General features: G+C 52.1%; 1 protein-coding gene across 3 annotated transcripts in view; it reads right to left on the bottom strand.

Annotated features, from left to right (window-relative positions):
• Ttyh3 (tweety family member 3) overlaps positions 1–14,276 on the bottom strand; it is a 29,038-nt gene extending 14,762 nt beyond the window's left edge. For all 3 annotated transcript variants that reach the window (XM_031338530.1, XM_031338529.1, XM_031338528.1), the window contains exons 1-4: positions 13,939–14,276; positions 1,069–1,238; positions 605–716; positions 282–502 (exon numbers count right to left, since the gene is read on the bottom strand). In XM_031338530.1, coding sequence (XP_031194390.1) covers positions 282–502; positions 605–716; positions 1,069–1,238; positions 13,939–14,061 — 626 coding nt within the window. In that variant the 5' untranslated portion in view covers positions 14,062–14,276. The remainder of the gene's footprint in view (positions 1–281; positions 503–604; positions 717–1,068; positions 1,239–13,938) is intronic.
• Between the last annotated feature and the right edge of the window lie 8,678 nt (positions 14,277–22,954).

A 22,954-nucleotide genomic window follows, 5' to 3' on the forward strand; every position in this document is an offset into this window, starting at 1 on the left:
AGCCTGGGTTTTGTGGCTTTTTGGTAGGGTCTTGCTATCTAGCCCAGGCTGGCCTGGTGCTCCTAACCCCTTTGCCTCAGCTGCCCCAGTGTTTGGATTACAGCTGTATACCACTGAGTCTGACTAGACATATGTCAGTTCTTGAATAAGATAGCACCTCCTCCCACAGGGATTCTTGCTGTGACTGGCAACGAGGTAGAAAGTAGTCAGTCCCAAGAGGACAACGCTCTACCCGGGTGGGGTGGACCCTAGCGGGAAGGTGGGAAAGAAGCTTGGCGCACCTGTACCAGTCATAGAGGTCCACCTGTTCAGCTAGCACCTCCAGCGATATTCCAGGGTTCCTCCAAAACGGGATGGCAGCCGTGTAGCCCAGCAGTGTCCCCAGGAGGGTCTGCAGCCGCTGCACAGCCCTCAGTGGCTCCTGCCGCCCAGCCAGCTGCTTCTCCAGGCTCTGCAGGTTGGGCTCCGCTGTGCGGTTCAGGGCTGCAGCCGTGTCCCACACCTTCAAGAGGAACAATATAAGCTGGAGCCAGGTGCAGAGCTGTCACCTGCACTACCAGATGAACATAGTAGGTTCTAGAACACACCCCAGCCAGCTACTCACGCGGTCCTGGACCCCTGCCACTGTGCGGTTGGCATGGCGGAGTGAGTAGGTGGCTCGATGAACGCCATCGCTGGTCTCCCCGTTGCCGTAGAATCCTACTGCTATGCCCGCGCTAGGGGAGGCAAATCCATGGGATGCAGAGCTTGCAGCTGTGCCTTTCCATCAGCCCAGGTCTGGTACTGATGGCCCCCAATCTCCTTTCCTCTACCCCACACCCAGGCCTGGTACTGATGGCCCCCAATCTCCTTTCCTCTACCCCACATCCTACAGTTTTATTGGCTCTGCTTATTTCCTGGCCCTACCTTGTCCTCCAAACCCCGAGTCCCACCTATCTTCTGGCCCTACCCAGACCCCCCAGATCTTCTCATCTCCCTAACCATGCCCCCACCCCAACTCCACGTAGGCCCTCCAGCCCCCTCCATCCGGAACAAGTCTCAGGCCTGTTCAAGCCTTCTCCAGCTCACCTGCAAACAAGTGTGGCGATGATGACGCACCAGGCGGTGCAGCAACAGTCTGCGTCAAGGTGCTCGTCTGTCTTCCTCCGCCGGCAGCACAGCCAGAAGGAATAGAAGAGCAGGAAGAGGAGGTCTAGGGCCAGGCAGGCCAGGGCGGCGGCCCCCAGCAGCAGCAATGCCTGAGAGTGGGCGAGTAGATAGAAGAAGCATGCTAGAGGATATGAGGCTGGGTCACAGTCCTATGTCAGCCCTTCTTCCCAGTGGCTCTGCATTTTTAAGTCTGCCTGATCACACGCTCTCCCCAGTGAAGAAACCTCAGAAGCCATGTGTCATGTCAGGTGGCACATGGCTGTAATCCCAGAACTTGGGAGGCTGAAGCAGGAGAGTTCCTGTAAGTTGGCGTCCAGTCTGAACTACACAGTAAGTTCAAAGTTATAGAATATGGTGCACAACTCTATTTCAAAAAACAAAAAAAGCTAGGACTACAGAGATGGCTCAATGGTTAAGAGCACTAAATACTCTTCCAAAGGACAGGGGTTCAATACAGCACCCACATGGCAGCTAACACCTGAGACAACAATCAGAAGGAGATCTGACGCCCTCTACTGGCCTCTGGAGGTACGAAGCATGCATGTGGTACACAGACACATGCATATAAAATAAAAATAAATCTTATTTTAAAAGCAAACAAAAAAATCTGAGATAGCTCAATAGATAAAGGTACTGGTACCAAGACAGCCTGAGTTCAATCCTAGGATCCACAAGGCAGAGGGAGAGCACACCCCTGATGCAGGAAGTACACTGACCTCCACATGTGCACCATGCAATTGCCCTCCCCCTTCACACACACGCACACATGCATGCACACGCGCACACAGAGGTAGAGAAGTAGACAGGAAGGACAGGCCAGTAAACAGGCTCTCTCAGTAGCGGAAGTGTGTTCTCAGCTCACTTCCTATGCAAGGTACAGAAGCAGAGTGGCACTGAACTTTAATTAAAGGGCAACTGGGACAGCTGAGAGATGCTAGACAGCTACTTCTTCTGATCCTGCCCAGACTGTCCGCAGGTTCTATGACTCTGAGCCTTCTTGGACCCACCCCAACCTCTCCTCATCCTCCCCAGTCAAAGAGGGATTGCTGATGGCCCTTGGACAAGTGTGCCCTCCTTGGGACCAGTCAGAGGAGCTATGGAGGCAGAACAACTCTGCCCAGCTCCCTGGGGACCACGGGCTGTTCCATCAACAGCCCTGGCAACCCCATGGGCCATTTCCCAGGAGACGGTTGCCAGGCAGCAAAAGGATGCCGCTCCCTGCCCTCCCAGAAGCCAGCTGGCTCCCACACCTGGAGACAGGCCTCCCTACTTTCCATCTGGACATGAAGGTGCTGCCTGCACGTTCAGTTAATGTGGGCCAAGAACTAGGGTTCTGTGATCCAAAGCCACGATGCTGCCCTGAAGGCTAAGGGGCTTGTGGCCCAGTGCAGAAAAACCCTCAGGCAAAGGCCAGAGCTGTACCAGGACGCCACACACAGCCCATCCTCCACCAGCTTCACCTTGTCCCTCTACACTGTACCCTGTAGCTACCCAGCAGTCTGGGTGCTGCAGGGCACTGGAGGTAGGCATCTTGCTACGTTTGTAGTATAGAATAGAAAGGTCCACCATCCTTGCACAGAGGAGAACCTGTACAGTTGGGGGTGTGCCATAGCCATCCTGTGAGCCTGAGTGCTTACATCAGAAAGTTCTCCACAGCACAGGAGAGCTGAGCCAGGAGTGCACAGGCAGGTGGGGACAGGGGCAGGCCAGCCTGAAGCAGGCACTGGAGACAGAATCCAGGACCTGCCTGTAGACCAGGGAGCAGTCCCAAGGACCTCACATAGACAGGGCCAGGTACTAGGTCCTGCACAGTAGCCATCAGTAAACACCAGCATGTTTGAACTACATACACCATTCCCTGGATTCCCTCTGGATCTGTTGTCCACCTGCTCATGCCTTAGACATGGACAGAAAGTACCAATCCTCTGTAGGTCCTCATACATTACAGGCAAAGGATTGTAGAGACCTGTGAGAGCAACTGACTATTACTCTCTCCCTGGGTGTCAACCAGCCCCATTTTGGCCCATATGTCTAGAGTGTACACCTCCTCGCTGGGAGGGAGCTAGCGATGAATCCCAGAAACATGGCAGGCACCAGGCTTCATTTCTGTGGCCAGGGCAGGCCTGTACACCCAGCGGTTCCTTGGTTGGACCACATCCTCCCATTTGCTAGAAAAGAAAACATGTTTTGTAAGGTATGTCCCATGACAGGATCTGGGGGTGGGGGTGAGACTCCTGTTCACAAATGGAATTACTGTGTTGCAGAGGGAGGCTCACAAAATGCCACAAGATGACAGGGACTTGCAGGGACCCAGCCGACGACAGCCTTTGTGCAGGGAGGGGCTACTGGTACTGAGCTTACAGAAGGGGAGGAGAGGGGCCCCGAATAGAGGAACACACTGGTCTGTGAGATGGCTCAGCAGGCACAGGCTCTTGTGATCAAGCCTGAAGACCTGAGTTCGATCCTCGGGACCTACATGGTGGAAGGAGAGAACCAACTCCTACATGTTGATCTCTGACCTCCACATGCATGCTATGGCACGTATGTGGGTGTACAAATACACACACGTACACACATAAATAGAAAAGATGGACAGGAATGTTAGCCAATCTAAGGGAAAGAGTCAGAGTCAGGGAAATGGAATCAGCATCACTGGGTGGGTGGGGCCTGGGAAAATACACAAGTTGATGGGAATACAGGCTTTGGAGTCTACCTTTGTGGGGAGCCCTAGAAAAAGCTACATGTCTTCAGAGGGGTGTGGGGAAGCTGAATACACTGGGGTTTATAGCCAAGGAAAGCACACACTCTTATCTACATTCAAACGTTCAAGCCTGTGTTCATACATCTGTTCACAGTTGTACCTACACATACTAGTATCAATAGGTGTGGCTTTGTGAGTCCCAGGGCTCCTATGCTCTTACGGGGTGGAGGTACACACCTTTAGCCCCAGCACTGGAGAGGCAGACGTGGGCAGATCTCTGTGAGTTTGAGGCCAGCCTGGTCTACACGGTGAGATCCTGTCTAAGAAAAAAAGTTAAGAGAGAGAGAAAGCCTTAAGAAACCCGATGGTACCGGGCAGTGGTGGGGCATGCCTTTAATCCCAGCACTTGGGAGGCAGAAGTAGTTGGATCTCTGTGAGTTGGAGCCTCTACAGAGAATTCCAGGGCATTCAGGACTATCACACAAAGAAAACGTGTCTGAAAAAACAAAAAGAAAGAAAGAAATCCTATGGTCACCCCCCCAAAATCTGGCACCCTGGGGCCCAAAGAAAGGGTGTCACCCAAAAATCTCAAAGCTAGTCAAGAACTATAAGTAGTGACAGTCATGCCAGGTGCCTGGCATTCTCCACTTCTTACTCTCAGGGCAGTCAAGTGTCCACACCTGCTCCCTTCCCCCATCCTAGTCTGGCCTGTTCTAAGAAACTCCTTCTGACCACATTTCTACCCACTGTGTCTCGGGGTCAGCTTAGCTTACATATCACCAATGGGACACTAGAACATGATGCCAGGGTCACACGGGGATGGATGATGCTGCTAACATCTGTACTGCAAGCCCTGGGGAGACTATCCTCCAATCTTCCCAGGACATGTGCCCAGAGAATGTTCAACCACAGCAGGAATAAACTGAGACTCTCCTCCCCCCCCAAATCACAAGAAGCCGGGGGAACTTTCTGGCACGACCTATTCCTTCCAGATGGGGCCAGCTATAATGAAAGCTCACAGTCAGTCCCCAAGGCCAGGGACATCCAGTTGAAACTGAGCTCCAGGGATGGAAGGGATGGCACCCTCCTGTTTATACTTAGGGATAGCACATCAGCATAGACACTTGAAGGCCCTGTGGGACTGCTGGCTGAGACAGTGTGACTTTCTTCCCAAGTCTCTGAGGCCAGATCCCAGAGGACATGCTTCCATGGGGGCACTAGGCCAATGTATTCAATGACAGAGCAGCCACCATTGCCCACAGGCCATTGAGGATGATAATAGGAAATGCCACTCAGCATCTAGGCTCTGACCACATGGAATTTTCCGTCTGTGGTAAAAGCGATCTAGAGGCTCAGTCGGGTGGAGCGGGCACTCATCCCTGTCCTAGGCTACTGGTCACAGTGTGGGCTGCAGGACATCAGGCTGCCAGCAAAGGTGGGCAAGAGACAGCACCGTCCCCAGCTCCCAGTAGTCCCCTACTGTGACTCTCTCAGCCCCTGCCCCCAGAGACAATACCCATGAACCACATTACATATGTAATACATGTAAAAGGCCAGGAGCAAACCTCCAGGTGGGATCTGTCTTAAGTTAGGACTTTTATCGCTGTGATGAAACACCCATGGCTAAAAAGCAAGTTGGGGAGGAAAGGGTTTATTCAGCGTTTATTTCCAGATCATAGTCCTTGGTTGGAGGAAGTCAGGACAAGAGCTCAAGCAGAGCCGGAACCTGGGGGCAGGAGCTGGTGCAGAGGCCATGGAGGGGTGCTGCTTACTGGCTTGCTTCCCATGGCTTGCTCAGTCTGCTTTCCTAGAGAACCCAGGACCAGCAGCCTAGGGATGGAACCGCCTACAATGGGCTGGGCTCTCCCCTATCAATAACTAAGAGAACACCTTACAGCCAGAGCTTAGGGAGGTGTTTCCTCAGTTTAGGTCTCCTCCTTTCAGATGCCTTTAGTCTGTGTGTCAAGGTGACATAAGACTAGCCAGCGCAGCACTGTTGAGGCTCCGGGCCCACCAGTGTGGAAGAACTGGACAGTAATCTAGAGGAGCATAAAGCCACAGCCTTCCTGGATAGAGACGAGCCACCAGGGTCCCATCTGTCTGCCTGGAGTAGGGATAAATCGCCAGAGAGTGGACTAAGGATGTAGGCTGAGAGTGCATTCCTTCTGGGCCACCAGAGAGCTCTAAAGACCCCAACAGCACAGTTCAGTAGCCATGGGAAACAGGAAGTAGAAGTGGGTCATGTAGACTACCACTGTGGGGTCTCCTGACTGGGCACCCTAGGAGAGCCAGGGCTCAAAGACAGCCCTGTGATATAGAGCCCAGGAAGGGGCCAGGCAGCAGGAAGGGATCCAGGACACAAGGATGGGACATGGACAGGAGGTATAAGAGAAGGCAGGGAATTGGTACCCTCTCCCTTGTACAGAAAGCTTCCAATAGTAACCCTATATCTGCCAAAGGAAAGAGAGAAAATATGAGGTGGCATGGGGGGAGGGGGCTATTATTCCAAAAGCCGGCTGGGTCAGGCTAAGACTCCACATGCGTCTTAGGCCAGAGTGAGGAAAGGGGAGGGCCCACCAGGCTGAGCCCATGCCCGGGGATCACGAGGGACACACAAGTAGCTGAGCATGCATACAGCTGGCTCAGCATGTATGAGCCACAGACCAGACTCCCTGAGGCTGAGGTTTGGGGGTCCCCAGACTACTAAGTGGAGCCAACCCATCTGTGCCTTCAGATATCCAGTGCTGGCCAGGAAGCCCACTCTCACACAGCCCCACAGTGGGGATCCAGGGTCCTCCACCCACTGTCCCTGATGGGCTGCCAGGGTGCTGAGCTGGCTGTATGACCATGGGCCTCCCACCCCCAACACACTGGGCTGAGGAACCAGTGATGCCGGCCAGAAATTAAAAACAGATTTTCCATTGGGCCAGGCTTGGGTTTCACAAATTCCGTGACAGTGAGTTCGTGGCAGGGCCGAGAGAACAAGTCAGATGATGACTGCTATGTGGAGCGGGGGAAGGGAGAATGGGGGCCCAACTTACTACCACTGTTCTCTCACCCTGAGACTTTAAGTGGAGGTACTCAGAACTATGCATTCATACACTAGTGTCCCTCGGGCCTCATTGTAGAAGCATCCACTGTCAGATATGCTGATAGGCCCCCTCCTTGAACCTCAGCTCAGGGAGCCCTCAGGAAAGTGTCCCATGTCTCTATCTCCAGCAGTGCAAGTGGCTCTAGAGTGTCTCTGTTCTGGGCTGCAGCAACCACCTAACCTGGACCAAGGACACCAGAAACCACTAATAGATATGTGCACCCAGTTTGACAGAACTATACAAGGGACTTCAAGTCCAGTATGGTCTGGCCTACCTGGTCACATGTTCAATCCCTTGGTGAGCATGTGAGGTACTTCCCATCTCCCCGACCCCAAGGCCCTGGCTCCATAGCAAGGTTCCTCTTTTAGGCTTTCCCAGAACTGCCTTGGGTGAAGGGTGTATGCAGGCAGGGGAACCCACTGCAGCTCCAAAGCTGAGTCCACAGAGAGAGGCCAGGAGCCCCAATCCATGTGTCCATCCCAAGGACCTCTGCCTCAAGAGGACAAAATGTCCAACTCCAATACTACTTGGGGAAGGGGCTCCCCTAGAAAAGAGCTTAGAAATGAACAATATAAGCCCCTTGAGCAAGGCAGTTGGCGCCTATCGGTCAGGGCAACAGAGCACAGAGCTCCCCCAGAGTATGACCAAGAGCTCCAGGTAGTGGCCAAATGACCCAGTATGGGCCCCAGGTAGTGCCACACCGGGTGAGGCAGGAGAGGGGTCCAGGAGGGAAAGGGTTGGCAGAGGGTCTCCTGGCTAGCTGAGCCTAGCAGGAAGCCAGAGGGAGCAGCATCCCTGGAGAAAGCTCAGAACAGCCTTGGGGAAGTCTGACCCCAACCTCTACCCAGGAACCTTTGGATTTGATTTTTGTGTTTGTCAGTAGACAGAGTCACACATAGCCCAGGCTGGCCTTAAACTCCCTAGGTAGGGGAGGGTAGCCTTGACTTCCCAATCCACTGTCTCCACCTCTAAGTGCTGGGATTACAGGTGTGCATCACTACCGTGGTTTATGTGGGGCTGAACTTTGTTACAGGTTAGGCAAACTCGCTATCAAGTCAGCAAGCTACAAAACACAACTTGTTCTTTTAATTTTATTGCTATATTTAAATCTATTATGTGCGTGTGGAGCCATGTATACCACTATACACTGTGGAAGTCAGAGGGCAGCCTTGTGAGGCTGGCTTTTTCTTCCCTTTTACCTGGGATCTGGGGTCTGAATTCAGGTCTTCAGGCTTGTGCACCAAGCGCTTTACCCACTAAACCATCTCAACGGTCCCTTTGTTTTTTGTTTTTCGTTTTTTTTTTTTTTTAGACAGGGTTTCTCTATGTAGCCCTGACTATCCTGGAACTCACTCTGTAGACCAGGCTGGCCTCGAACTCAGAAATCCGCCTGCCTCTGCCTCCCAAGTGCTGGGATTAAAGGCATGCGCCACCACTGCCTGGCCCTTTGCTTGTTTTTGAGACAGGATAGACAGCCATGCTAGCCTCAAACTCATGATATTTCTGCCTCAGCCTCCAAGTGCTAGGATTATAGGCACGTACCACTTATACCTCCCTAACAGAAGCCTTCTTTATTTTTTTCTTCCAAGACAGGATATCTCTGTGTAGCCCTGGCTGTCCTGAACTTAACCAGGCTGGCCTTGAACTCAGAGATCCACCTGCATCTGGGATTAAAGGCATGTACCACCACTGCCTGGCTTCTTGGGCCAGGTAGTGGTGGCGCACACCTTTAATTACAGCATTTGGGAGGCAGAGGCAGAGGCAGGCAGATTTCTGAGTTCAAGGCCAGCCTAGTCTACAGAGTGAGTTCCAGGACAGCCAGGGCTACACAGAGAAACCCTGCCTTGAAAAACCAAAAAGACTCTTCTTGGAACTTTTGGAGAGACCAAAACTACATGGCCAGAGATGGTCTTGGGGCTGATGGTGGCACTGTCAGAGGTTCCTATAGCAGCAGCCACGGCATAGCTGAACACAGGGCCCGATCAAATGGCGCAGCATTTTCCAGATCTAGGCAGTGTAGCCCTGGCCACCCACCCTGAATAGAGAGGATGCTATGGTCCAGAGTCACAGTCTCACCATCCCTGGCCATAAGTAACTCCTTGGTCCAAGATACTCCCCTGGGACTCAGTAATTAGCCACAACACACACCCATGCACCGTCAAGCAGGCCTGGTAGGGACTTGCCTGCCTCCCTTAATACACGGCCCCTGTTCCTTAGACCTTCATCTCCCACTCAGCTCTAGTCTTGGGGGGGGGGGGAACAGAGTGGTGGTGTACAGGGGGTCTGAATGGGGCCTTTTCTCACTTACAACTTCAGAGCTCTGGTCGGCACTATGAGACGCTGGGAAGCACCCAGAAGTACTGAGAGTCTAAACCAAGGCTGGAGATGTGGCTGCATTGGTAGAACACTTGCCTGGAATGCATGAAGCTCTGCATTCCATGTACAGGACCCCTGCTCCCTGCTCCACCCAGAGGGTGCTCTAGAAGACTCAACTTGGCTCCAGAGAGGGTCCAGTGTCATGGAGTACTGATGCAGTGGAGACCAGCTCATCCTTAACATCCTGGGTTCAAGGACAGCCCTTAGGCTCAGTGGGTACAACCCTTCTGAATAACAACCTGAGTTCAGGAATCCAGGGCTGCAGAGATGGCTCAGCAGGTAAGAGCACTGACTGCTCTTCCAGAGGTCCTGAGTTCAATTCCAGGCTGTAATGGGATCTGATGCCCTCTTCTGGTGTGTCTGGAGTTCAGATATCCAGAATCGAGATAAAGCTGAACTCGGGCAGAGGCAAGAGACTCCCCAGAAGCTTGCCAGCCAGCTAGCCTGGCACATGCATGGGCAAACGACAAGAGACTCCTCCCTCAAACAAGGCACAAGGACAGGAATGTACACACGTACTGAATATGTACACTTACATATCATACACATACCACACTACACACATACATACACACACACATATACACACACAATTCAAAAACAAAGCAAACAATTTTTTTTTTAAACAAGAAAGCTTGGGGTGTGCACGAGGCTCTGGGTTTGATCTCCAGCATCGGGGTGGAGGTGGAGGTGGGGGAGGAAGGAAAAGATGAAAGAAACATGGCAGTATGCAATGCAACTCTGGATTCAAGTGGCGTCATCCCAAAAAATGCAAGCGCATGGACGGACTCCAGCTGGGTGGCTCCTTTATCTTTGCATGGTCGCCCCCCCATCCGAGTGTCCCACAGATGCGCACTGCCTGTGTAAGCTGGAAGCAGGCGATAAGGCTGCTTTTTCAGACAGAGCTCATTTCCTGAGTAGTCAGGAGGATGACAATGAAGCCAGCCCTGCCCAGAGGACACAGCCAGGCTGCCAACCTGCCTGCCATGCCGCTGACCTTGTACAACAAGGGGCCCAGCTCTTATGAGCCAACTGCAAGCTCTGGGAGCAGATCCCTGGTCCCAAGGGCTATTCAACTACAACCTAAATAGTGGCCTGTGACACAGGGTGCCCAGTACCTTCTAGGCAGCATGTTCCCTTGTGCCATTCAGACAGAGGGTCTCTGAGCTGACACACCTGGGCTTCTCTGCTTCACGCTTTTGCCTACTTTGTTCCCATTATTTAGGGTGCTTTCTCAAGCCCTTACTACACCGCCTAGGTCCCCTCCTCCCTTTTAATTGATGTTGCTGCAGATCAAACCTAGAGCTAGGCAAGTGCTAAACTGCATTCCCTACCCCCACCCCACATCCCCCTTTTAAAAGATAGGATCTGCTAAATTGCTGGCTTTGAACTCATTCTGCAGGCCTGGGTGGCCTTGAACTTGCCTCCCGAGTAGCTCGGATGACAGGTTTGTACCTCCATGCCTGGTTTCCGTAAGTCTTATCAGGCATCTGAGCCTCAGGACTGATAGGAAATGGTCCCACAGTCTGACAGGTAAGTTATCCAAAAAGCTAGTGTGCCTGTATACCAAGACTGGGATGGTACACAGTTGAGTCAGAGAGAAAGCTGGTGAGTCCCAAGCCTCGGCTGGTAGTCTCCATGACAGGCTAGGTAATATCTCCTCCAGGAAGCCTTCTCAGACTGCCAAGCCCCACAGCCCCTGCTCTTGACCCCATCATTAGCAATAACAGCTCTCCATCAGCAAATGACTCTGGGCCTGCCTTGAACTGATAGAGACAGTGAACCAGACAGAGAGAGACTGGAAGCCAAGAGCGTGAATTGGATAGAAGCGGGATCATGAGGGCTGATAGCGGATAAGTAAGCAGATATTTACCCCACACCAGAATGAGGTCAGAAGGTATCCATACTCTACTCTGAGAGCGGTCTGAAGCCCAAGCCTAGGATCCACAGGCAGCCGGGATAGGGCCAAATGAAAACCAAGACTTCAGTCAGGACAAGCTGGCTGTGGGCTGTGTCAGGTCCCAGAGCCTCTGGGTCCTGTTCTGTCTAGGACTTCAGTTCCTCCCCGTGAGGTGAATGCACCTACCCACACAGATGCTTCTAAAATACAGGTACCCCAGTGAAATGGGAGAGCTAAGGAATGCTGGGGATGGCCCAACCCCAGAGGAGCCGAACCAGCAGCCTCTGGGGACTGCATGGTAAGAAACCAGTATAGAACCGGACCAGTCTGGCAGAGCTCCTTCCATTAAGAAGATGCCAGGAGCTTCTACCAGGTGAGTGACTCTGGGTGGTCCTTCCACTCAGCACTGTTACAGGCTTCTAAGAGGGGGCCCAATTAGTTTTACACTACAATGTGCACCTTCCACCACCTCCTGGGTAAAGGATGCATGGCATGTTGATGCTCTATGCTGGTTTTATATACATATACTGGTTCTGTACTGGTTTCTCACCAGTCCAGGTAGCAGCAGGATCTGAGCCCAACCCTGCTGTGGGCTCCAGGAAGTATGGGTAAAAAGGTCTCCCCCAATGCTCCCTGACTGAGGCTAAGCCTCAGTGTGTACAATACAGACAGCTGCACAGCCCCATGTGAAAGGAGGCAAGAACAGGCAGCTCCACACAGGGCTTGACTGGGAGTCTAATTGTGGGTTCCATCAGGCTCCAGACAGTGGGCCATGAGTGTAAAAGAGAGCAAAAGACATGCCTGCTATCCCCAGGATGGGAGATGCAGCAGCTTTCTTCCCTAGAGGGACACAGTTCAGGTATGGGCAGGGTGGATTGCTGAGAGGGTACCCTAGAACAGGATAGCCACCCCGACATGCATGCATATTCAATGGCACACACAGAGTTAGCAATACCTCACCAGGGAAGATGGGATGGAGCCTGTGAGAAACCATTACCCACCCACCCAGAATGGGGGAGCTCCTGCCTTTCTCCCCACAGGTGACCCTGCAAAACCATCCGTTCCAATCCCAAGATGAAGTGACGAAGCTCAGAGACGCTGAGCCTGAAGCATCAGCTCAGAGGGCAGGGGCACCATGCACATCCACAGCCCCGGCTTCAGGAGTGGAGGCGGCGGGGGATGGAGTCAGGCTGGGTTCCACACCGTGAATTATTCAGTGGCTAATTCTGCTCCTGGGAGAGGAGGCAGGAGGGAGAGTGAGTCAGAGGCCTCCTACAGCAGAGCAGTAAAAGCAGGCAGGACCAGGCTCAACTGGGGCCACAGAGCTGCAGGCCCATGGATCTACAGAGCCGGGCCTTGAACTACTCAATACCTTCAGATTCTCAAGAGCTGCAGGGACTGAACCCTCACCCTCTCCCTGTCACAGCTGTGCCAGAGAAGTGACAGCAAGTTCCTCCTGCAGCAGGAGCAGGTGGCAGCCCACCGACCTCAGGAAATGCTACCTGGCTGCCCCATGTGCCAGTGGACCATCAAAACTGACAATCAGGCAAACCCTAGGTAGGCAACTTTCCAAGAATAGCTCATACAGTTCTTCCAGGAAAAGAGCATAACAATACCATCACACAGTAAGAAAACCACATGTGTCCCTTCACCCTCACCCGGGGCTGGTCTTCCCCCCAAAATCCCCAGGTGAGGTCCTGGTCTTGCATCTCCTTGCTGTCTCTCAGGGCTCAGGCTTTGCCATACCCCTCACACCTGTTCTAATCTGCTCAAGAACACCATCAGCTGCTGGAGCTTGGGTCAGGTAGGCACAGAGTGGGAGCGGGGGAAACCCTCTCTCACCCTCAACTTCAGTAAGATGAGGAGGGCGGCAGAGATATTTGGCACAGCCCCAGGAGGACTTGATTCCCAGGCTACTGTCCCAGGAGCCCCTGAACAGAAACTCTGAAGTGCTCGGTGATCAAGTGGGCTGATCTTTTTTTTTTTTTTTTCTGGAATCTCGAGCAGGAAGGAAAAGCCCACAGCCCTGGTGCCCCTGCTCTGCACTCAAATGACAGTGGTTCAGTAGAGGGGGGTGGTGCTGGGACTTGGCAGGACGCCAGACTTAGGGCTTCGCGGGGAGAGGGCTGCCAAGTGCCCCATGGCCCCCAGCCCAGACAGAGGCCCACTCGCCCCACTTCAGCCAGGCCTCATTTTCCACCTTGGGTTGAGATACTGTTGGTACCCTGGTTTCCCACAACCACGCGACACCCTGTGTACATCCCACAGTCTGACCGTGAAGCAAGGGGTCATTAGCAGCCACAGAAGGCTGGCCATGGCCCAGGCTCCTCACCCACCAACAGTCTGGCAATGGGATTCCCTAGCTGGAGGAAGAGAACGAGGAATACCCTCTTGCCTGAACCCAGGGATCCAGCCTCAGCTAGCGGGGGCTCTGCTGGGGAGCAGCTGACTGCCCAAAGGATGAAGATGGGCCTGCCAGAAACCCATAGGATCAGAGGGGGTCTATCAGGGGAGGGAGGCAGCTCCGTCAATCCGGATAGGAGGCCCTGGTGACAGAGAGGGGCTGAACACTTTCCAGGGGGCGTTCGACGTTAATCCCTGGAAAGGTTATCAGTGAACTGGAGGCGACCCCTAGAATGAAAGGGGATGGGGAAGCTCCAGCTCCACGGGAGGGGCCATGACCCGGGGCCCCTGACCCCGCACCCGGGGGCGCGCGTCACCTGCTGGTAGTCCGCGTCCTCGGGCCGGAATTGGCTGCTGGTGGCCTCCCACCGCAGGTCGAAGTGCGGCAGCCGGTGCAGGAGGCTCACCCACCAGGGCGCCGCGTAGCTGACCCCGGCCATGGCGGGTAGGCGGCCGCCGGCGCTGCGCCGGGCTTCCCTCGCTGCCGGATGCACAGGGCTCAGGGACCCGCCGACCCCTGCTCAGCTGCCCTCATCGTGCCTGCTACCAGGGGCCCCGGCCCGGCCCGGCTCGGCCCGGCTCGGCCCGGCTCGGCTGCGCTCGGCTCCGCTCGGCCGCCCGCGCCCGCCGCCTCTTTGTTCACCGCCGCTGCCGCCGCCCCCTCCGCGCCCCCGCCCGCTCGCCTTCAGGGCCCCACCCCCACAGCGCCATAGGCCCACCGCCCTCAGGCCCCACCCCAGCCGTCCTCCCGGTCCTTAAGCTACGCCCCCACTTTGCTATTGGCCGGCACCCTGCAGACCCCGCCCACACCAAGGCAGTCTCTGCCTCCGGGCTGCCATCGGCATGTCTCCCATAGGCCCTGCCCCCTGCGTTGCCATTGGTCTTTTTGTCTACTAGTCACACCTCTCGGCTTAGACAGGACCCTCAACCTCTTCGGCCATTTCTTCCCTGTAGACCACGAAGGCTGGAATCCGAGGTTCATGTGTAGCTTCCTCTCCGTCCCATGCCTTTGCTCTCTGGTTTGATCTCGTTTCCACACAGCCCTCGAAAGGGCCTGCCAGGGAACCAGTGACCTGTCTTTAGGATGGACATGATCTGCATGATCTGCATGAGCTGCAGCTGTGTGATCTTGGGCAAATGACTTAGCCTCTCGGCATCAGTGTTCTAGTCTGAGAAAATGCGTTGCGAAGATAAAACGAGTGTGAAGTGCTCAGAACAAAGCCTAGCTAGCGCATAAGCCATAAAGACGCATGTAAGGCAATGATGGGCAAATAGGTTGTTGAATACCCTTCTGCTTTATTCATGCAAGCCAGGCACTCTACCACCAACCTAAATCCCCAACCTCCTTTTTTACTTTTTATGTCCAAGACAGGATCTCTGTAAGTTGCTCAGCAGTCCTCTGGCTTCAGCCTCCTAGGCAGCGGGATAACAGGCTTGAACCAGCTCACCTCATTGGGTTGCATTATTCTAAAGATGCAAAAGGAAGTTTAATTCCCTGTCTCCCATCTTGGAAACTAGGCTACTGGTCAGGACACAGCCTATAGCAAGGGCATGGGAGCAGGGACACAGTTCTTGCTGTTCTTCCCTGGGTGGCCTGCATATCCACTGGGGCCTTATGTTCTTAGAAACCGGACACATAACTGCTTCTCCAACGGCTAGGTAGCCTCACTCCTGACAGGCTGGGCAGTGGCTTCCTGACAGACCTGTCTTTCAGTTTATGCAACTGCCCGAGGCATCTCCTCCCTTGCACTATGGCCCAAGGGCAGAGGCCCTTTACAGAGCAGTGGGTTTCAATGCTCTGGATGGCTGGAGAAGGCCACCTAGTTGGGAAACAGCCTAGAGCTATAGGTGAGAAGTTCTTAGGCTTCTTACTCCAGGGCCAACAGCAGTGAATGTTGCCCTTGCCCCACCCCCAGGCTGCTGAGCTTCGGCCCTGTGTCAAAGAAGACTTGCCAGAGTCAGTGCAGCAGGTGAGATGCCCACTCCAACGGACCTGGCTAGGCAAGTAAGATGCCCACTGCAACCGACCTGGCAGGGCTGTTTCTTTAACTGTCCTGTAGAGTGGGGACTAGCCCTGCCCCCACCTCTGCCTTGCGGGTTCTGTAGTTTCCAAGATGAACAGTAACATCAGAGACGGTCATCACAGGCTGGGAAAGTTTCTGGCCTCTGTTCTAGCACCTTCCACAGAAGGCCCTGTATCCTTGATTGGTCCCAACAATAGTAATGATGGCCAAGGTTCATTTGTGTAGGTATGAGATCTGGGAGTTCCACCTCCTATCACCAGCAGCTTCATCAGATTGGAGATTTTCTTCTGATAAGGACACAATGCCTGTGCATTATATACTCACTCTGATGGACAAGTTTCATGCCCCAAAAGATACGTGCAAAAGCCAGGTTTGAAGTCACACAGCTGGGCAGCTGATCGCAAGTTAGAAGCCTGGCACACATCCCAAATTTGAAGCCAGCCTGGGCTAAGTTGTCAGACCTTATTTTAAAAAAGAGGCAGAGGGGGAAGGGGACAAGAAATGTGATAATTAGTAGTAATTGACTAATTAGTAGTATGTTTGGTCAGTGAAACCCTTTCCTGGGGTGCAGTCCTTGAAGGAAAAGATACAAGGGGTGTCTAAAGTAAAAAAAGCAGAGGCTCGTGTGTGTGTGTGTGTGTGTGTGTGTGTGTGTGTGTGTGTGTGTGTCTGAGCAGGTAAAGGTGCTTAAAGCCAGGCTTGATGACCTGAGTCCTCCATGGTCCAGGAGAGACTCCACACATTGTTCCTCTGACCACCAAGTGTGCACTGTGCAGAGAAAAAATGTAATTGTAGGGGCTGGAGAGATGGCTCCGCAGTTGCGAGCACTGACTGCTCTTCCAGAGGACCTGGGTTCAATTCCCAGCACACACATGGCAGCTCACAACTGTTTGTAGTTCCGGGGAATCCAGCACTCTCGCACCAGCATACACCAATGCACAGAAAAAAAAATGTTCTTAATGTCATAGAGAAAAGGTTCCCTAATACACAGTGTGGAGCAGTACAGACAGCACATCCCTGGTGAAGCTGAGCCCCCACGCTAATGCCATTCAGAGAGTTACTGCAGAGAGGAACCTCAGGAAATTGGCAGCCTGTCTCCTGGGAGAACGGGGTTTAGCGGGCACAGGGCAGGAAGGAAGGCTCTCCACCCCGCCCACTTTGGCTAGCACTGTGATTATTCTTCCTGCCCATCGAAGTACAATTATGGCTGGAAGCTGCACTGTTGACCACTCTCTAGGAAGAGGAACTGAGGTTCAGGTCCCACCACTGTCCAGGAAAACCAGAGAATCAAGTATCTGTCAGGAAGCACCGTGGACTGGTATCAGGCCACCAACCCTTCCCTCACCAGCCCTTCCCCAGAAGCTTCATCAGATCGGAGATTTTCTTATGACAAGGCCACAATGCCTGCGCACTATGTAAGAACTCATAATGATGGACAAATTGCGTTTCCCCAAAAGATATGTGCAAAGGCCAGGTATGAAGTCACACACCTGGGAAGCTGATCACAAGTTTGAAGCCTGGCACACACTGAAAATTTGAAGTCAGCCTGGGCTAAGCTGTAAAACCTTACCTAGAAAAGGAGGCAGAGATCCACCTGCCATTTTCCTGCTTCAATCCGCCCTCCTTTCTTCTCTCCCTCTCTTCCTTTATTTGACTCTAGTAGAGTTTGTGAGCCAAAGACAGGGCCAAGGGGCTGGGGAGATCACTCAGTGGGTAGAAGGCTTGCTGTGCAAGCATGAGGACCTGAGTGTGAAGCCATTAACTTGTGTAAAGGCCAGGTATCTATACACGTATCCATAACCCCAGCATTAGATGGAAAGGTGGGTGGATCCTGGGACCTGCTAGCCAGCCAGTAGCCAATGTTTGGTGAGAGACCCTCATCTCAAAAATAATGTGGAAATGATAGAGGAAGTTACATGATGTTGACCTCTGGCCTCTATACCCATATGTGTGGTGAGTGCCCTTGCACACAAATATACACCTGTACAAATACCACCCTACAATCTTTTTAAAGGCAGGAATAAAACAGTCTATGTGGGCCAGGCATAGAGGCACATACCTAGCACTTGGGAGGCAGAGGCAGGTGGATCTCTGAATTTGAGGGCAGCCTGGTCTACAGAGTAAGTTCCAGGAGTTCCCAGGCTATGCAGAGAAACTCTGTCTTGGAAAAGAAAAAAAGAAAGAGTCGATGTGGAGCAAAAACTGAAGACTGAGTTCTTGGAGGGAGCACCTCCCAGAAGCATTTGAAACAGAGGACCCAGGGACTGAGGTCAGGAGTCCCCTGGGTGCTCTCCCTCTAGGAAGGGAAGTGATTGGTCTGAGGCTCCTGAGAAGTCCCAAGACCTGCAACCAGTGGGAGAAAACCAGAAGCCAGTTGTACTTGTACAGCCTGGGCCCAGCCCCCAGATGCTGGGGCCGCAGCCAGAACAATGGAATTCCCTGTGTTTGGATCCCATCCAGTGAGGTTCACAATTTCCGTAGTCAGCCCTCACAGGCACTAGGAGGGAAGAGGAGAGGGCTGGAGGACCAGATTTCCTGGTGCGTGCTGACGTGTAGCGGGATGACACTTGGGCCATGGCCACATAATGGTCAGGAGTACCTAGCTTCCCTGAAACCCTCCAGGATAGTGGATGCATCCTGACCACAGACTAGCCACAGGAACATTTCTTTTTAATCTGGCCATGCGGCCTGGTGTCTCTGGAGTTTGGAGCAATGCCAGCCAGCCGACACTGTCTTCTGAGGCCTGTGGAGCTATCAAAACTCAACCTGAGCCAGCAATGACAAGTGACAGACAGCCTCATCTATCCTTCTGAAAGTCAGTGGAGACCAGTAAAACAGCCGGAGGCCTCTGAACCCCCACGAGCGCTGACTCAAGTCCTGCTGGCCCAGCAGTCCATCCCCTCCATGCCTAGAACAGACCTAAGGTAGACAAAGCCTGGTGCTGGCCCTGAGGCCACACACCCGTTATCTTAGCCACTCAGGAGACTGAGGGAGGAAGATCACAGTTTTGTTCAAGAGATGCCTGGACTTTAGAGTAAGTTCAAAGGCAACTTGGGCAACCCAGTGCGACCCTTCTTAAAATATAAAAGGAAAAGAGAAGCCAGTTGGTGGGACAGGTTTTTAATTCCAACACTCAGGAGACAGAGACAGAGGCAGGCAGATCTCTGAGTTTGAGGCCAGCCTGGTCTACAGAGTGAATTCCAGGACAGCCAGGGCTACACAGAGAAACCCTGTCTCAAAAAAAGAAAGAAAGGAAGGAAAAGAAAAAGAAAAAAGAAAGAAAAAAAGAAAGAAAAGAAGGAAAGAAAAGAAGAGAAGAGAAAAGTAAAAAAGCTAGCATTATAATTCAGTAGTAGAACACTTACCTAGAATACGGCTGGAAGCATGGTTCAGAGCCCTTGATTTCAATTCCCATTTCGACAACACACACACACACACACACACACACACACACACACACACACACACATGCACAAAGGAGGGAGGAAGGAAAGGCAAAGATAGGCTTTCCTGCTGTCTTAGTAAACTGGGGTTCTTTGGGATTAAGGAATTCTGCCAGGCCTTGCTCAGTATATTGGAAAATGGAAGCTCACCCACCCTCTGTGAAGCTGAGGGAAGTAAGAGATTCTAGGGGCCTTTAGATGAGCCTGCCTGGCCAAAACAGGGGGTCTCTAGGACCCTGGACTCCACCTGATAAAAACAAAACCAACCAACCAAACAAAACACTGTATTTAAAGTGTCCTTGCCCCTGTGTGTGAGGGAAAGATGGCTTTGAACCTGGAGGGTGCCAGACAGAGATGAGAGACAGGGCTCCCAGGAGTTAAAAGTAGCCCCTAGGCTGGCTGTGGAATGCAAGCCCCTAGCAGAGCCCTTCTCCTTCCTGTGCAGCACTAGTGGGGAAGGTTCTGGAAGCTGCCTTGAGGGTAGCATTCTTACTTTTCTTACTCAGAATGAATCGTAGGGCAAGGAGGTGGGACCCTTTATTGATCATTTGGGGGCCTTTGGCTTTAAGAGAGAACCCCTTAGTGCCACCTACCCCTAGGGTTCCTTCTCTGTACACTCGGCATCAGCCACAGTGAAGGAGCCGCTTCCAGATCCATCTGAGTCTGGCCTCAGCCTTGTGCGATAATGCCTGGACTCTGAAAAAGGAAAGTCAGGGTCAAGGTCCTCCAGTGCACAGGCAGTGAAGGTCATGCTATGCCTTCATCTCTCTGCCCCTCCCTTGATAGCCTTTCTATGACCTTGCAGGGCCTCATGACCAAGTCCAAAGTCCCCAGATCCAGCCTCATCTCTGACAGGCCCCGGATTCCCCAGGAAGAACAGGCAGTGATTGATGAGTAAGGCCAGGTGTGTATGTTTCTAGAATACCTGTGGCAGCAAAGGTGCCCAGCTGCTTGCTCATAGGCACCCAGAGACACACCAGGGCATGCTGCCTGCCTAATTTACAGATAGAGAGACCAAGGCTCGCATAATTCACCTGCTCTGGCCAGGTGGATCCTCACCTGGACTCTTCTGCATGTGGGCCCTTTCTCCCCTAGTGAGCTGGCTATGAAGCCGGAGTTTTGCTTTCAGATTTCTGGGGTGAAGTTGGGTACAGTGCTGGCTAGTTTTATGTCAGCTTGACACAAGATAGAGTCATCTGAAAGGAGGAACCCCAATTGAGAAAATGCCTCCATAAGATCCAACTGTAGCTGGGCAGTGGTGGCACATACCTTTAATCCCAGCACTTGGAAGGCAGAGGCAGGCAGATTTCTGAATTTGAGGCTAGCCTGGTCTACAGAGTGAGAGCCAGGGCTATACAGAGAAACCCTGTCTTGAAAAACAAAAAAAAACCCAAAAAACAAATAAAAAACCTAATGATTGATGGGAGAAGGTCCATTCCACTATAGGAGGTGCCATCCCTGGGCTAGTGGTCGTGGGTATGTGTATGTATGTATGTATGTATGTATGCATGTATGCATGTATTTATATTTTTTAAAGATTTATTCATTTATTTAATGTATATGAGTACACTGTAGCTGTCTTCAGATACACTAGAAGAGGGCATCAGATCCCATTACAGATGGTTGTGAGCCACCATGTGGTTGCTGGGAATTGAACTCAGGACCTCTGGAAGAACAGTCAGTTTCTTTCTTTCTTTCTTTTCTTTTCTTTTTTTTTCTTTTCTTCTTCTTCTTTTTTTTTTTTTTTTTTCGAGACAGGGTTTCTCTGTATAGCCCTGGCTATCCTAGAACTCACTCTGTAGACCAGGCTGGCCTTGAACTCAGAAATCCACCTGTCTCTGCCTCCCAAGTGCTGGGATTAAAGGCATGCATCACCACCGCCCTTCAAGCAGTCAGGTTCTTAACCACTGAGCCATCTCTCCAGCCCTATTTATTTATTTATTTATTTATTTATTTATTTATTTATTTAATGTATGTGAGTACAGTCGCTCTCTTCAGAGACACCAGAAGATGATATCAGAACCCACTGCAGATGTTTGTAAGCCACCATGTGGTTGCTGGGAATTGAACTCAGGACCTTTGGAAGAGCAGTCAGTGCTCTTAACCACTGAGCCATCTCTCTAGCCCCAGGGTTCTGAGTTTTTTAAGAAAGCAGGCCAAGCAAGCCATGAGGAGCAAGCCAGTAAGCAGCACCCCTCCATGGCGTCTGCATCAGCTCCTGCCTCCAGGTTCCAGCCCAGCTTGAGCTCCTGCCCTCACTGCTTTTGATAATAAACTGTCATATGGAATTCTGAATAGCCCTTTCCTCCCCAAGTTGCTTTTGGTCATGGTGTTTCATCACAGTAACCAAAACTAAGACAGGCATGTTGATGCATGCCATCATGCCAGCATTTGGGAGAATCAGAAGTTTGGGCTGCAGGAGAGCTTGTATAAAGAGAGTGGAGGGGCGCTCTGAGATCTTGCCACAATTTTTCCACTTCTCCGGGTCTCTGTGGGCCACTGGTGGGATGGCTCTGGAAGAAATCACAGAAGAGAGATGCACAGAAAATCCATTTGGAACTGGGTATTGTGATGTATACCTTTAATACCAGCATCCAGGAGGCAGAAGTAGGGGAATCTCTTTTTTTTTTTTTAAAGATTTATTTATTTATTTTTATGTGTATGAGTACACTGTAGCTGTACAGATGACTGTGAGCCATCATGTGGCTGCTGGGAATTGAACTCAAGACGGCCCCACTCGCTCCGGCATAATACACTATAGCTGTCTTCAGACAGCACCAGAAGAGGACGTCAGATCTCATTATAAGTGGTTGTGAGCCACCATGTGGTTGCTAGGATCCGAACTCAGGACCTTTGGAAGAGTAGTCATTGCTCTTACCGCTGAGCCATCTCGCCAGTTGTCTCCCCCGCCCCCCACTCAGGGGGAGGAATCTTAGCTTAAGACTGGCCTGTTCTATATACCAAGATGCAGGCCAACCAGGGGTATATTGTGAGCTGCTGTCTCAAAAAAATCTTTCTTTGCTGGGCAGTGGTGGCACATACATTTAATCACAGCACTTGGAAGGCAGTGGCAGGCGGATTTCTGAGTTCCAGGCCAGCCTGGTCTACAGAGTGAGTTCCAGAACAGCCAGGGCTAGGCAGAGAAACTGTCTCGAAAAGCCAAAAATAAAACAAAACAAAACAAACAAAACAACAAAACAAAACAAAACAAAACAAAAAAATCCAAAACAAAACATTTTTAAATTTAATTTTAAAAATTCTTGGCCTGGCAGCGGTGGCACAGGCCTTTAATCCCAGCACTCAGGAGGCAGGTGGATCTCTGAGTGCAGGGGCAGTCTGATCTATAGAGCTAGTTCTAGGACAGTCAGAGCCACACAAAGAAACTTTATCTTGAAAAACAAAACAAAAAATGTTCTCTCATCTGAAGCTGCTTCCTAGAGGTTAGGCCTCTCCCTGTCTTAGCCAGCAGTCTGGTTGCACCCATCCTGGGGAGTCTTAGGGTGATATTGAGCTTTCTTTAGTGGGGCTCCAGTGGGGGTGGTCAGTATTCACACTATCCCCTACCCTGCTCTCATTTCATTCTCTCTAAACAGTGGACTCCAACATTCTGTTGGCACTCTCTGTTCCCACATCTCTCAGGGTCTGATCAGAGCTCCCCAGCAGGATTCTCCCACACAAGGACTCCCCACACAAGCCTGGCCTTCTTCCTGAGCCCCAGGGCCATACTGTGCCCATCCGTCATCTATATGTATATTCTTTTCAGTGTTCCCCCGTCACCCCTATTCCATAGAAAATAAAGGTACTCCATAGTGAGTCACAGGGCTCAGATAGGGAGTAGAACTCACTTGGTGTTAGAGTGGGGTTCG

Source organism: Mastomys coucha, unplaced genomic scaffold (assembly GCF_008632895.1).
Source record: "Mastomys coucha isolate ucsf_1 unplaced genomic scaffold, UCSF_Mcou_1 pScaffold22, whole genome shotgun sequence".
Taxonomy (NCBI): Eukaryota; Metazoa; Chordata; class Mammalia; order Rodentia; family Muridae; genus Mastomys; species Mastomys coucha.